Below are 14,129 nucleotides of genomic sequence, written 5' to 3' on the forward strand. Positions count from 1 at the left end.
TAGAATGGAGATAGATTATACTCTGGATTAGCACAAAGGCTACTTTTTATCCCGGAAAATCAAAGAGTTCCCACGGGATTTTTAAAAACTACATCCACGCGAACGAAGTCGCGGGCATCAGCTAGTCTTTAATAAAACAATTCTAATTTTGTACAGTGGTGTCCTTCTGGAGCCGCCAAATACGTAAACATTTAATTATTTTCCACCCCTTTTATTTCAGTACTCTGCATACTTCCTCTCTTTTTTATATTAGGTTAACTACTTTTTCTTCTATTTAACGGCTTTTACAAAAGATAGCACTGGCTTTATGTACTTGAGATTGTTCCTTAGTCTCCTATTCCCTACTAAGAGCAGTCTCGATGCGTTCATCCTTAACGAACATTAATTAACTCTAGCTTCTATCTACGGTGTTAACTTTTTTCAAAACTACATTCATAAACTTTTTCATCTCTCGCAACTCAACTTCCACTGTAGTAAAATCTAGAAGTAGTTTATGTTCCTTCTTCTGCTCTTCCAGCTGAGATTTTAATCCCAACGGAACTCCGCAGCTCTTCAAGGAGCTTATGTTCCGTGTCAATCCTAGTTTCATCAAGAATGATAAGATTACCACGCTCCGTGTTGGCATAGCGGCTGCTCGAAGTAAACGTCTTATTCGGACTTCGTCTGTGGTGGCGTTTGCTGGCGCGCGTGTTGTGACTTTTTGGAGTGTTTTTTTGTTAGAAGTGGCTGGTTTTTGTGTTCTGCTGGTGTTTATTGGTGGTGGAACTGACTGGGAAGCACTCTAAAGGGGCGCCGCGTGTGTGTCGGCGGGCGCCAGCACAGACGAAGTCCATACTTATACATATAGTTTCCCTAACTTGTAAATAACTAGAAACTTGACATTGGCTAATCAGTGTAAAGTCAGACGAGAGAGAAAAAAAAAACGTCTAATTCATGAAGCATCCTCGGACCGGTGTATCCGAGTTGTTCCCTTCTGGGACAGCTCGCATGCACTCAGGGCATCACCAATGCGCCTTATACTCCTCCATGAACTCCTCAAATTACTTCGTTAAAATCTCCATATTTTGTAGTTTGCTCCAATTTGTCATTTAGGTACCTAATGATTTCATCGTAGCAATTTTTTTGGATTACAAAATTATTATAATACTTACGTATTATGTACGTAGTTACCTATACTTAGTAGAAATATTATTTACTAGCTGATGCCCGCGACTTCGTCCGCGTGAAATTAGGTTTTTAAAAATCCCGTGGGAACTCTTTCATTTTCCGGTAACAAGTAACCTATGTGTTAATCCAGGGTATACTAATCTATCTCCATTCCAAACATCCAAATCCGTTCTGCCGTTTTTGCGTGTTTTGTCAGTAATGTAGTTATTTCTCTTTTGAAACCAATAAAATATTATGTAAATATTGTCTTTTAAATTAAATCCGTGTTTTATTTTTCCCGAATTCTCAAATTACTTATTCTATTAAAAATAGAAAAGAAAGGAATCTATCTGATAAATCTAACGCCTTAGTATTTATGAAAGAGTCAGCACCACTTGTAGTCTGTACCGTGTAGACACGGTTTAGTTAGTTAGACTTGTACGGTATTCTAGGTAGTTTCTAGAATATGTCTGCAAAATTTCATGGACTTTGGTTGCTTAATATTCAAATGAAATTGGAACTACGATTGTATGAAGCGAGTGACGGAGAGAGCCCTGTTAAGAATGGTTCGCAACCAAAGACACCTGCAAACCCACTGTCATTCCCCAGTTTACCCTACCGAAAAGGAAGACGAAACCGTTGTGAATACTGAAGTAGGTAGGTACCTATTCTTTTAATTACTGCACCATTATTTCAAGATTCAACTAGGTCTACAATTATATACATCGATGGTCTACAATATACTAGTTAAAAGTTTGTAGACGTCCCGTCCCATCTCTTGTTTTTTCTTAAAAAAAAAAGAATGCAAAGACTTTTATTCAAATAAACTTTTATAAGTACGTAATTTTGAATTGTCTTGCATCGACCACTGGTTCGGATAAATTTTCGCAATAAAACAAATAATATAGTTAAAGTTTATTGAATAATTTGCAGCAAAACTATTAAAGTTGAACATATTATTATGTATTTAAAATACTTTTTTCATCTAAAGTGTAATAGTTATTTTTTGTGCAAAGTACAGTGAACTACAAGTAGACTGGTTTAAAAACATTGAAATAATGTACCTACCAAAAATATATTAACTATAATATATTTATAACAAGGCATCATCTATGTCATTGTGAAATCTTCTAAAGTTCTTAGTGGATCTTAATTTACATGTTTTAACCACTCCGTTTACATTTGAGAACGACAAAGATTTATAATATTAGGTGTTAAGGGTGTTGCACGCCAAAGCAACAATGTACGACAATGCGACATGCCACAAGTCGATATAAGTTGTCTTAGCGGGAATTTTCCGCAATCGAAACACGCGGCAATCTATTTTATGCCGAAACAGCACCTACAGACAGTGTATAGAAAGAATACCACGGTACGACAGTCTACCGACGATTCATACTGCATTTTAAAATATTTTACCATACTACCGCACGTACCACGGGTGGCGTGCCACATGTCGCTCAATGTTTCCTTGGCGTAAATGAAGCTTAACATATTCACAATAAACGGGAGAAAGCTCGCAGGCAACTGCTTAATAGTTGTAAAAAAATCCTAAATCCCAGTCACTTGACAACTGAAGCCACGACTATAGAATAGCCAAGTTCAATTATAGATCAAAAGGAAATTATTAGTTATTCCTTAGCGTAAATCACTGTACTTTACAAATAAAATAGAGTTAAGTTGCTATGTATTTCTTAAATAAAATCATAATATTGACAATTTACGAAGAACAACTAAATAGATGTGAGAAAATATTTATTATTAAGTTTAATATCAACAAATAGATACAAATCTAAAAGCGTCACAGCTCATATATTGAAATCAGTGATGGGCGATACATTCGAATAACAATTGAACTATTCGAATGTTGTTATTATCCGAAAACAATCGAACAATTAAAAAAACATAGCGGGCGTCTATGATAAGGGAATTGAAAAATGGAATATAATCATTACGCAATTGATTTAGAGTTTTTTATTTAAGTATTCATCCCAGGCCGTGCGCTCCGCGTTCGTAGACATTAATAATCGAAAAATTTAACAATCGATTTTTTATTTGATTGTTTTTTTGTGAAGACGATCGATTGTTTAATTATTCGATTCATTCGATTGTTTTTTTTGTGCAACAATCACCCATCGCTTAATGAAATCCAAAATTATTAACAGATATTGTCAATGTCATTTGCATTTCTTTTGATATTTTAATGGGTAAGTAATGAAAAGCACGTCGATATGTATACATTACATAGCACCTAATGTTTAAGCAACACCTAACTCCCGATCATTACAGAACTATCAGTAAGTATTTTAAACATTTCAACATTTCGGTTATTAGACTAAATTAATTATAACGTTAAATTATGTTTTATTTACCACCAATATTCACAAAAAAATAAAGTTCTATTTGAAAAATGCTAATTTATATAGGCGCATTTTTTCAGATTTTTTTTAAACTTGATAAATATAAAATGCATAGTTACACAAAAAAAAAAATTAAAAAAAAACCGACTTCAATAACCATAAACACTAAAAAGTAAAAAATAATTTTTGTTTGTATACGTACTTATGTATGAAGTCGAGCGAGTATAATAAAAGAAATTATACTTAAATCAAAGTATGAAGCAACATACACGTGTAGAATGAAAAATTATTTTTTACTTTTTAGTGTTTGTGGTTATTGAAGTCGGTTTTCATTTTTTTTCATTTCACAACTTTTAGTGGCCCCACTGTACTAAAATATGCTACACCTGGTTAAAAACCTACTCGCGAGCAATTCACTCTGATCGGTTGAGGAGTTCTGTTCTCTATCTCACACATAGTCATCAGATCTTCACCAAACTAAAATAGGACCACCTCGAAAGTATCACCTACCAAACAAAAAACATTGTCAAAATCGGTTCATATTTGGCGGAGTAATCCTTTTTTTGAAGTCGGTTAAAAGTAAGCAAAAAATGTGTCAGTATACTATAGTATTAATATTGATTTTATAGAACTAATATCTGATGTGTTCTGGATACAAAAATAATTCATACTAGTTTATTTTCTTCATAAACAGACCAACAGCTAGAATTTCAATTTAATTGAAATTACCTCAATAATATATTTTTTCATTGTGATCTGATAAGTAATTGAAAACAGGTAAGGTACCACTCCATTAAATATTTTTCATAAATCAAATTGGTTTTGATTCATATAAATCGTTACGTTATATAATTTTGAATAATAATGTTTTGCCTACACTTCCAGAAAATTTCTAAATAATTTTAAATACCTACATGATATCAAAAGTGACCATAGGCGCTCCGAGTGCGATACCCATGGAAGTCGCAGTAGTTTGAAATCCTGCCAGTTCTGCAATTTTTGATATGTAAGTATATAAATTATTTTGAATTTCCTATTGAACATAAAGATGCGTTGACAATACAGCTATAGGTACTTGTGTGTGATTGTATGACAAATGAGGGCATAAAAACATAGAAACTTTGATATTTTGTAGAACCATACATACACTACTTACGAGTAGACCATACTGGATAGGTATACAAAAATGTGATTTTTTTATCAATTACATAAGTCGAGAAGCTCTTTCGTAACTTCTAAATAATGATCCTAAGTCCTAAAATTTGTGGAAAATATTTAAATAATTATGGCTTTCATTAAATTGAAAATAATAATACTTATAATAATAATTTAGTCTAGGTCGGAACTGCATTATTTGTTACTTGTAAGTTGTTCTTATAATAATAATGTAACATCAATAACAAATCGCAACAAATTATAAAAGCTTTATTTTTACGCAAATAACATTGAACATTTAATTACTAATAAACAATTAACTCTTTCTAAGAAACTACACATTTATTTACTGTGTATCGTTAATTTATTACACTTTGATCAGATTATGATTATTACGAATCACAATTTTTGAGTAAATAAATAAATTTCTTTATTAAAATATAATTTTATATTCAGCGATAACTTATTATTTATTTATTTATTCAAGTACGTAATAACCCGAATAAATAACTGAATTTCATTTGGCAATAATATAATTATATTATTACTGCTAAAACTATAGGATGACAATAATACTTCGTTCAGTATATTACATAATATAAAGTAAATTTAATATACTAAAAATAATGCTAATCTACAATGAAGTGGAATCACCACATGTGCAAATAATTTGTAAAGTGAAAGTATAAAATTAATATAATTATTATCTACTTCTTAAAACTATTACTTATATATTATATTTTTTTATATATTTTAATATAAAAAGAAGAATTGAAATAATGAAGTCATTTTAATATAAGGTATTATTCAAAATCACATTCAATCAAATAAATTATATTCTTACACCTATCAAGTGTTAATATTGGCTTAGGTATACTAACAGATGTTTATTAACATTCAGTTAATTTTGCAGTTAGGCCCTGAAAAATTAATGTTATGAAAAATATAATTATAAAGCTGATGTAATTAAGACGTATTGTTCATACAAATCTGAAAAATGCAAGTAAACCTTAATATTAAAGTAACTAACATTCTATATAATATATAGTTCTATCTAGATAATAACATACTTAGTTAGTGTTATTTTATTCCTTATAATGATTTGATATTCTATACAAAACATTTTAAATAAGTAAATCAATCAATGATTGGTAAACATTAGTATTATGTTTATAAATAGATAATTGTTTAATTAGTAACAAATAAAATAATTATGGAATGAATTCATTTATTATATAATATGGTTATTGGTTAATAATAGTGTAAAATTAATAAATTGAAGTGTTTTATTTTATTGCACTACAAATAATGGAGTAGCTGAATCTAAGATTCTAGTGTAGTTTCACTGCTTGAGCTCTAAAGTGTAAGCTATCAAGAAACATTGACGTTCGCATAAATTTGTCGTTTTATAACCATTCATAAGTAGATTATTTTTGATACTATACTGTATCCACGGAGAGAAGTTAAAAAAGGACTCTCTGTTACGTGATCCCATACAAATTACCAAGACAAAGAAGTCACTGGGCGTTAACAGGGCTCTCTCCGTCACTCGTTTCATACAATCGTAGTTCCAATTTCATTTGAATATTAAGCAACCAAAATCCATGAAATTTTGCAGACATATTCTAGAAACTAATCTGTGTCTGTGGTGTTTTAGATTTTTCTAAAAATATGCAGTTTTAAAATTACAGGAGCTCAAAGATTTGTATGAAATTTTTTAAGACCGCGTAACTTTGAAACCGAATATTTTAACAGAAATCTGGAAAACCACAGACAGAGATATTAGTTTCTAGAATAAGTCTGCAAAATTTCATGGACTTTGGTTGCTTAATATTCAAATGAAATTGGAACTACGATTGTATGAAACGAGTGACGGAGAGAGCCCTCTTAACCATTTTGAGTGACCAACTAATCACTAACAAGCCGTACCTACTACCCTGTCCACGGAAACAAGTTAATATTAACTTCTGTCCGTGGATAGCGTATAAACAATACATTTTATAAAGCCCGGTACTCACTTGATTAAGATGTTGGTGAGCTGAGTATGAACGGAGCTTTTCTGTTCGCGTTGTCAATAAAATTGTGGATGTACTACGAGGCTACTTAAATACTGCTAATGATTCTCCCTTTATGTTCGTCAAAAAAACGACAATTGGCGAGGCGCAAAGAAAATGAGCCCAACACTCGAGATTGTGTCCTATATAAGAGTGCTCCTGAATCAGTCTACGCTGCGTCGGTTCGCTAAACGTAGATGGAGCCTTTTAGTAATAACTAGCTGACGCCCACGATTTCGTCCGCGTGGATTTAGGTTTTTCAAAATCCCGTGGGAACTCTTTGGTTTTCCAGGATAAAAAGTAGCCTATGTGCTAATCCAAAATATTATCTAAATCTCCACTCCGAATTTCAGCCAAATTCGTCCAGTGGGTTTTGCGTGAAGAAGTACAAACATACACACACACATACACGCAAATTTTCGCCTTTATAATATTAGTGTGATAATAATCTATCTAATATATATTAAGTACAAGTCTGCTACGAGCCGCTCGTCAGTATGTGCGTAACGATATGCTGAGTGACGGTTTTTCTGCGAGCACAATGACGCTCGCACTGCAGCGGATTTGGAGACTTTGTAGCTGAATACGTAGTGACAATATCCGAAGCGTATTTAGCTCCTTGTAGGTTGTTACAATATCATATATTATATTATATTATACTATACCTCTAACAGCTGAAATTTAATATAATCTATCTGTACGCTGTCGATAAGTTACTTAGCAACATTGTTATTTGTCAAAAAAGACCATACAATTCACGACAAATAAAAATGTTGTTAAGTAAATTATATTTTGTCGACAGATTACAGATAGGGTTATTATTAATTCTGGCCATAAGTGAGTACCGAGCTTAATAATATTAATGAAACAACTTCATACGATTTTGATGGTTTAACGCAACTCTCGAATGTGTAGGTATGAGTACCTAGTCCCCAGTATTGTTGCATTGACGTTTCGATAAAATAGTAGAGGACATGATAGCATAACACATTGGTATCAAGAAGTGATATTTCGAAATGAAAATTATTTTAATAAGTTTAACAGGGCTCTCTCCGTCACTCGCTTCATACAATCGTAGTTCCGATTTCATTTGAATATTAAGCAACCAAAGTCCATGAAATTTTGCAGACATATTCTAGAAACTATATACATACTACATACATATTTTTAGAAAAATCTAAAACACCACAGACACAGATATTAGTTTCTAGAATATGTCTGCAAAATTTCATGGACTTTGGTTGCTTAATATTCAAATGAAATCGGAACTACGTTTGTATGAAGCGAGTGACGGAGAGACCCCTCTTAATATTGGCGTTGCCCGCGGGCAGCACTTTCTATGGTTCACCTATTTTATTCTAGCCATTGAAATCTATATTAAATGATCTTGAATCATCTTAAAATTTAAGAAAACCTGTTAAGGGGAAAAAGAGAATTAATATTTAGTAAGTGAAGCCGCAGGCGATCGCTAGTAGATACTTATATATTATTTTTTTGACCGTCTCATCGGACTGCTAGAAATAGTCAAAGTTTAAATTTTGTGTGTGAATGCGACAAGATTTCGGGTCAACTGATAAGCGATGAAAAAGTACAGTCTGTCTAACATGGTGAAAATTACAATAAAGTTTTCAAAATATTGCCATCTATTCTGAAAATACTAATTAAGAATTGTTATTTTTTAATTACATCACTTTACATCTTATTGTTTACTAATTAAAGCTATCCCATACAACTTTTCATATTGTGCTTAGTTCGACGAAAAAGCGAGGTGGTGCAAAATATTTGAAGGAAAACCTTCCTTGAATACCAGTTCAGATATGGACAGCCTCCTGGGGAAAATAACACTACAAAGTGCGTACAAAGGCTTAGTTTAATTTTTATTTGTAAATTCTACAAAACTATCTCTAGTAAACTAAAGACTGGTCAATATAGGTATAATGATTTGACATAGAAAAAATTCCAACAAAAGATATTATTTTGTGAATTGTGAACCGTTTTGGCTTTACTCTGGTGTGCCTACTCACTAACAGAAAATAAGTCGAGCTACTTATCAAAATCGGACAGCCAGAAGTGGTTTATATGTATTTTTCAAGATGGCCGCCGCTGTTATTGAAAATCTTGCCGATTACCGAAAACTCCTATAACTTTGTTAATTTTTACGCAAGTACCTAAAACAATTATATTTTAATTTCTAACTTGCTATTTTTCAAGATCTATTGAATTGCTTTTATAAATTCTTTCGCTGGTAGTTAAAACATACTTATAAGATGGTTGCAGGGTTTGTGGGCTATAGCATAGTACAAACAGAACAGTAGGTTAACTCCATACAAAGTGGCCGCCGCCGGTTTGAATGTATCCGTGAGCAGCGGGCGCCGTGTACGCACGGAAGTTTCACGCACACATTCGCATAGTCTCAACCGGCTCAATCGGCCGGCAGTACGGGCCGCGCCGCCATGCTAATCGCGCGCAATTGCGTATTACGTTGCACGCTCGCTCTTTTTTGTTTTGGTATTAACAATTATGACTTCAAAAAAAGCCAAAATTTATTGTGGTGTCTTCGGGTGTCTCAATAACGACTCCAACCAACCGGACTTATCATTCTTCAATATACCTACTGAATGTACCACCCGATGATTTTGTCGCCAATATCGAAAGGATGGAGCAGTTGTTTTATAATGAGTTTAAAAAGGACCATATTAATATTAAAATCGGCTCGTCAATTTACGAACGTCTAAAAGAAGTAGAGTTCAAGATGCCATGCCCATGCTTCCCTAAAAGTTTTTTGCAAAAGTTATACGTTAGGATGAGAATTTATTTTACATTAACGGCGAACAATAAACCGTTCCGAATATCTCGTAATCGGAGGAAATATTTTTCAGTAACAAATTTATAATTTTTAAAATTTGTCTTTTCTTTTTAAAACGTCTTTTTTTTACACCCCATTTATGAATTAGTAAAACATTTCATTATTATTATTACGAAATTAAAAACCTAGTGCTGTCATACATAATACGCAAATGATATTTAATTAAAAATAAAAGTGACAACCCTTGGCGTCAACGCAGGAGTAGGTAATTAACTCGCCGATCGGCCTTAGTTAGCCTACTATTCTGTTTGTACTATGGCTATAGGTACTTTTTGAAACTGTCTAAATTGAGCATATGTCTGACTCAAATCAGTGTATGTAAATATCGGATAAACTAAACGGAAGATTTCTTGAATAAACAGCTTTAACTTCACCAGACCTTCATCCTGTACCTGATTTATTTCAGCGATTACTGCTGCTTAATGTCAACTCTACGCTCATAGTTTACTTTCAAATGAAACCATAAAAATTCCTTGGTTTACTGTGGGATCCTAAAAAGGTCTAATTTGAAAGCAGAACGGAAACGAGCACAGCCATTTCAACATATTTTGTTTTTAAAATATCCGCTATGGTGAGATCAAAGAACTCGAAATAAAAGTGCGAGTGTGGCGAGCGCGAATTTTTTTATACAGATTTTTCAAAAATTATTTCGCGTTTGGGATTTTGAGGGGGAGACGGGTGGATTACACTTCCAACCCAACGGCCAAAAGGTTAGGAACTCGCAAAATTAAAAATTATAGCATCACCGAACGGTAAAATTTTGGTGTACCTACTGACTAAACTCTAAAGCCATTTGAGTATTTTTAATCTGACCGAAGAAAGTAGGTAGGTATATATAATTGACAACCGCATATAAATATATTCACTATCGCTAATATGTTTTCATTTCACAAATACCATGTTTTTAATTTTATTAAATTCATAAGACGATTTCCATTTAAAGCATTATTAGATATGCTATAGATTAAGTCGTTTCGACGGAAAGAATTTACGATCACTGCCTAAGTAGACTACTGAATTTCCCTATTATATGTTTTTTTTTTTTTTAATCCTATTGAATAACGAATTTAAAAGATTTTGAATAGCTAGTTACCAAACAGTTTTTGCGACCGCAAAATGAGGTCCGTTATTATTTTCAATTCGTATTATTTTCAAAACAATGAAAACTCTAATATAACTTTGTAAAATTATAGTGTAAAAAAAATCCGATTGCACATTTGAAACAATAAACTTTTTCTGTACTCATCCTTAAAAAAATTATTATACTTAATTAAAAATTAGTGCTGTATTCAGAGCACCTAGTGTAAACTTTTCAAGTAACATGACAGTGGAGTTACTTTGGTATGTCAATTTGTATGAAATTATCAAATTCCTTCCATACTAAATGACAGATTCACGCCTACCACTGTCACGTTTATTTACTTTAAGTTACGCTAAGGCTTCCCTAATTAGATAGGTACTTTGGTAGGTACCTACTTACCGTTTAAAGAAACACTGACTTTTCATTGATGGTTTTAGTGGATGGCAGTGCTATTCAAACATTGATTATAAAATGCATATCTAAGTATATCTTTTACTAGATATAAGTATATTATTTAATTTATATTATTATCTATTGATATTGAATACTATAATATATCTCATACATAGATACATAGAAAAGTACATTATATCGGGACATCGCACCTAATTGTAAGAAGGGATTATTTACAAAATATATCTATTTATTTGTTTGAAGTCATAAGAATTGGATTTCATAAGATCCTCAAGTGGTACAAGTCAATAGCATCCTAAATGGTAAATATATTAATAAAAATTCGTCTCACAACGTACACTCATCTATACATATGTAATATTTAATATATAATATAAAACTCTAAAATTTCGCTCTAATTAAGATATGTATCAGTTGCTATTCAAGCAGAGGCACACACTGATATGTATAGTGATTTTCAATGTCTTGTAAAAGCTGAGCATTGCATCGCTTCAACAGTCAAAGCCGATGTGTAGACAATTTCTCTAGTTAACCTAAAGGTACAAATCAATAAGAGGCGACGGAGACAAGACAGTTGCTTTCACTACTCATAGGAAAGAGCTCTCTTACACTTGGGTAGTGTTTTCTTTAAAAAGTCATGGAAATTACGAACGAAATTGACACTTATTTCCTAGGCATCCGAGCAACTGAGATATTATACCATAAGCATATTAAACTAATTAGCAGGCATTACTTATGAAATTATGAAAAAATTACATACTTTCATAATAAATAAATAATTAGAAGAGATAAGCAGTGATTTGTAGATAGTAATTTGATTCTTTAAATAAACGAAAATTGGCGTTCTACACGCAAACATTTTACAATTTTCCATCAAATACCATCTAACACAGACGGTAGGTACATCTGGTTATGATTCGATCACAGGTGTAATTAATTTTCCTTTTTTAAAGATTTCTGTAATAACATGTGCCAACCACAGTTCAGAAGACCTAAGTTCCAAACATAATAATTCTAAAATTGTTTTGTCTACGTCGAGTCTTACTAAAGAGTACCATAAAATACACCTTAACATAACACATCAAGGTTATATTAACCTGACCATGATCTACATTTTGATACACAACAATACCTATTTTTCTACTAGGTAGAGGAACATCATGACATCTAATTTACTTAAGCGGTTATATCTTACACAAGTAAAATACAGAGATTATAAAATATTTTTGTCTTAGAATAGATTGTATTATTACTTCCCATAAAATCATCTGCCTAACGATAACGGCCGATTGATCAATCTATCCATAGTATGTCGTGTTACTTAGCAGACGTTATTAATGCCAAAAAATTCGGCACCTTTAGACAAATGACAACGTTGCTAAGTAACTTAGCGACACATTACAGTTAATCCTTACAATAATTTTAATGCGTAAGAATATTATTAAAAATAATACCAAGTGTGGTGGTAATTAATCAGAAGAAACAACAATATTAGTCTACCTAACTTGAATTTTTATGTTATTTGCAATACTCATAATGTAACATTCACTATCCATCTATGGTTAGCATATAGAGTAAACCACAGATAAGCCTTATCTGTAGAGTAAACCGATTCGCAAATTAAAGGACCTGAATATTGTATTGAAATCTTTATAATTATTATTATCATAAGTAAAGAAATGTTTAGTGACTTCTACGTGACAAAACTGACAAATAAGTAGATTTTTTAAACATTTTTGGCCCTTAATTGAAAGTTATGAGATTGAAATCATAACCAGTCTCGGGTCGACGAGCGAGCCGTAACATTGTTATATAACGTAACGTTAGCGTTAACGTTATAACAACACGTCGAGGCTTCGACGTCACTGGTAGGCGTCAAATGCTACCTATATTTGACGCTAAGTACCTAGGCTATGAAAAGACTATTTTTCTTTGATTTCATTTCACATCCCCATAGCCTAATGAGACAGATCGTCAATCCAGGATAAAACCGAGGGTTCCCTCACTCTGTACAATCTGGTACAAAGCTCTTTAAATTTCACAATGAGGATTTCAATTTCATACCAAATCTAGACTCAGTGAGAGATTGCGTTAGTATTTAAAGTTTCAGTGCCATTTTCAATTAGGTGCCTACTTATATTTTCTTAAAATCTAAGTGATATGTGATTTTCGATCAAAAATATTATTTTTAAACTTGCAATATTTTTGTAATGGTGTGCTTTCAACGGCTGTATAGTGATACTGTTTATAATGCCACAGTGATTGCCAGTGTTGTGAGAAGCACTAGAGGCAGCGTAGTGCCCGCGACACTGCTGTAAGGTCCAGTGACGGCTCCATCGCACGGTACGTGTTCTAACTCTGAAAGGAAAATAAAACATGCTGTAAATCATAATCCTAGAGCCTCGTGTCAAAGTATCAGAAAAACTGTTTCTGTACTTAAGAGATAAGAAATCTTTAGGAAATCCCTTACAAGTTGTAAGTACAAAAGAATTAAAGATCTACGATCACTTTTGAAAATGATCGCGAAAATCAATTTTATTTTATAGCAAGTAAGTATTCAATGTTTATGACAGAAACACATTTTGGCTTCGATAAATAATTAGATTCTATATATGTATAGAATATAGATGCATTTTGCTGAACTCTATTTCGCCCACGACACGCGTGTTACATCATACCACACTTCCAAGAACACACGAGAAGATCAGGATCAAAATGTTTTATTGATACAAACTAAAACATCAACTCATTATATAACAGATATTACAAAGCAAAGTCACGGCAAAGTCATCCAAAACTTCCCAGAGATCCAGAACAAGTTTGGCAAAATTCAATCACGCATGGCCTTTTTACTGACGTCGCCGGCACTTGAGTACGAAATAATTATACTGGTTTGCTCCAACTGCCAGCAATTAGCTCCCATGTTGATATGCCCGTTATGTATCGTGAATTTTTTGTGAAGTTCCAAATATTACGAAGTTTTACGAATCGATAGATGGTGTCTCTTGTAGGGACTTATACACGCTACTATCTTGCGCCGCCTGAATCCAGCA

General features: G+C 32.6%; 1 protein-coding gene across 2 annotated transcripts in view; it reads right to left on the reverse strand.

The window, feature by feature from the left end:
• Positions 1 to 8,880: 8,880 nt before the first annotated feature.
• LOC123867534 (acetylcholinesterase-like) overlaps positions 8,881 to 14,129 on the reverse strand; it is a 73,936-nt gene continuing 68,687 nt past the window's right edge. For both annotated transcript variants that reach the window (XM_045909609.1, XM_045909608.1), the window contains exon 7: positions 8,881 to 13,434. In XM_045909609.1, coding sequence (XP_045765565.1) covers positions 13,322 to 13,434 — 113 coding nt within the window. In that variant the 3' untranslated portion in view covers positions 8,881 to 13,321. The remainder of the gene's footprint in view (positions 13,435 to 14,129) is intronic.

Source organism: Maniola jurtina, chromosome 8 (assembly GCF_905333055.1).
Source record: "Maniola jurtina chromosome 8, ilManJurt1.1, whole genome shotgun sequence".
Lineage (NCBI taxonomy): Eukaryota > Metazoa > Arthropoda > Insecta > Lepidoptera > Nymphalidae > Maniola > Maniola jurtina.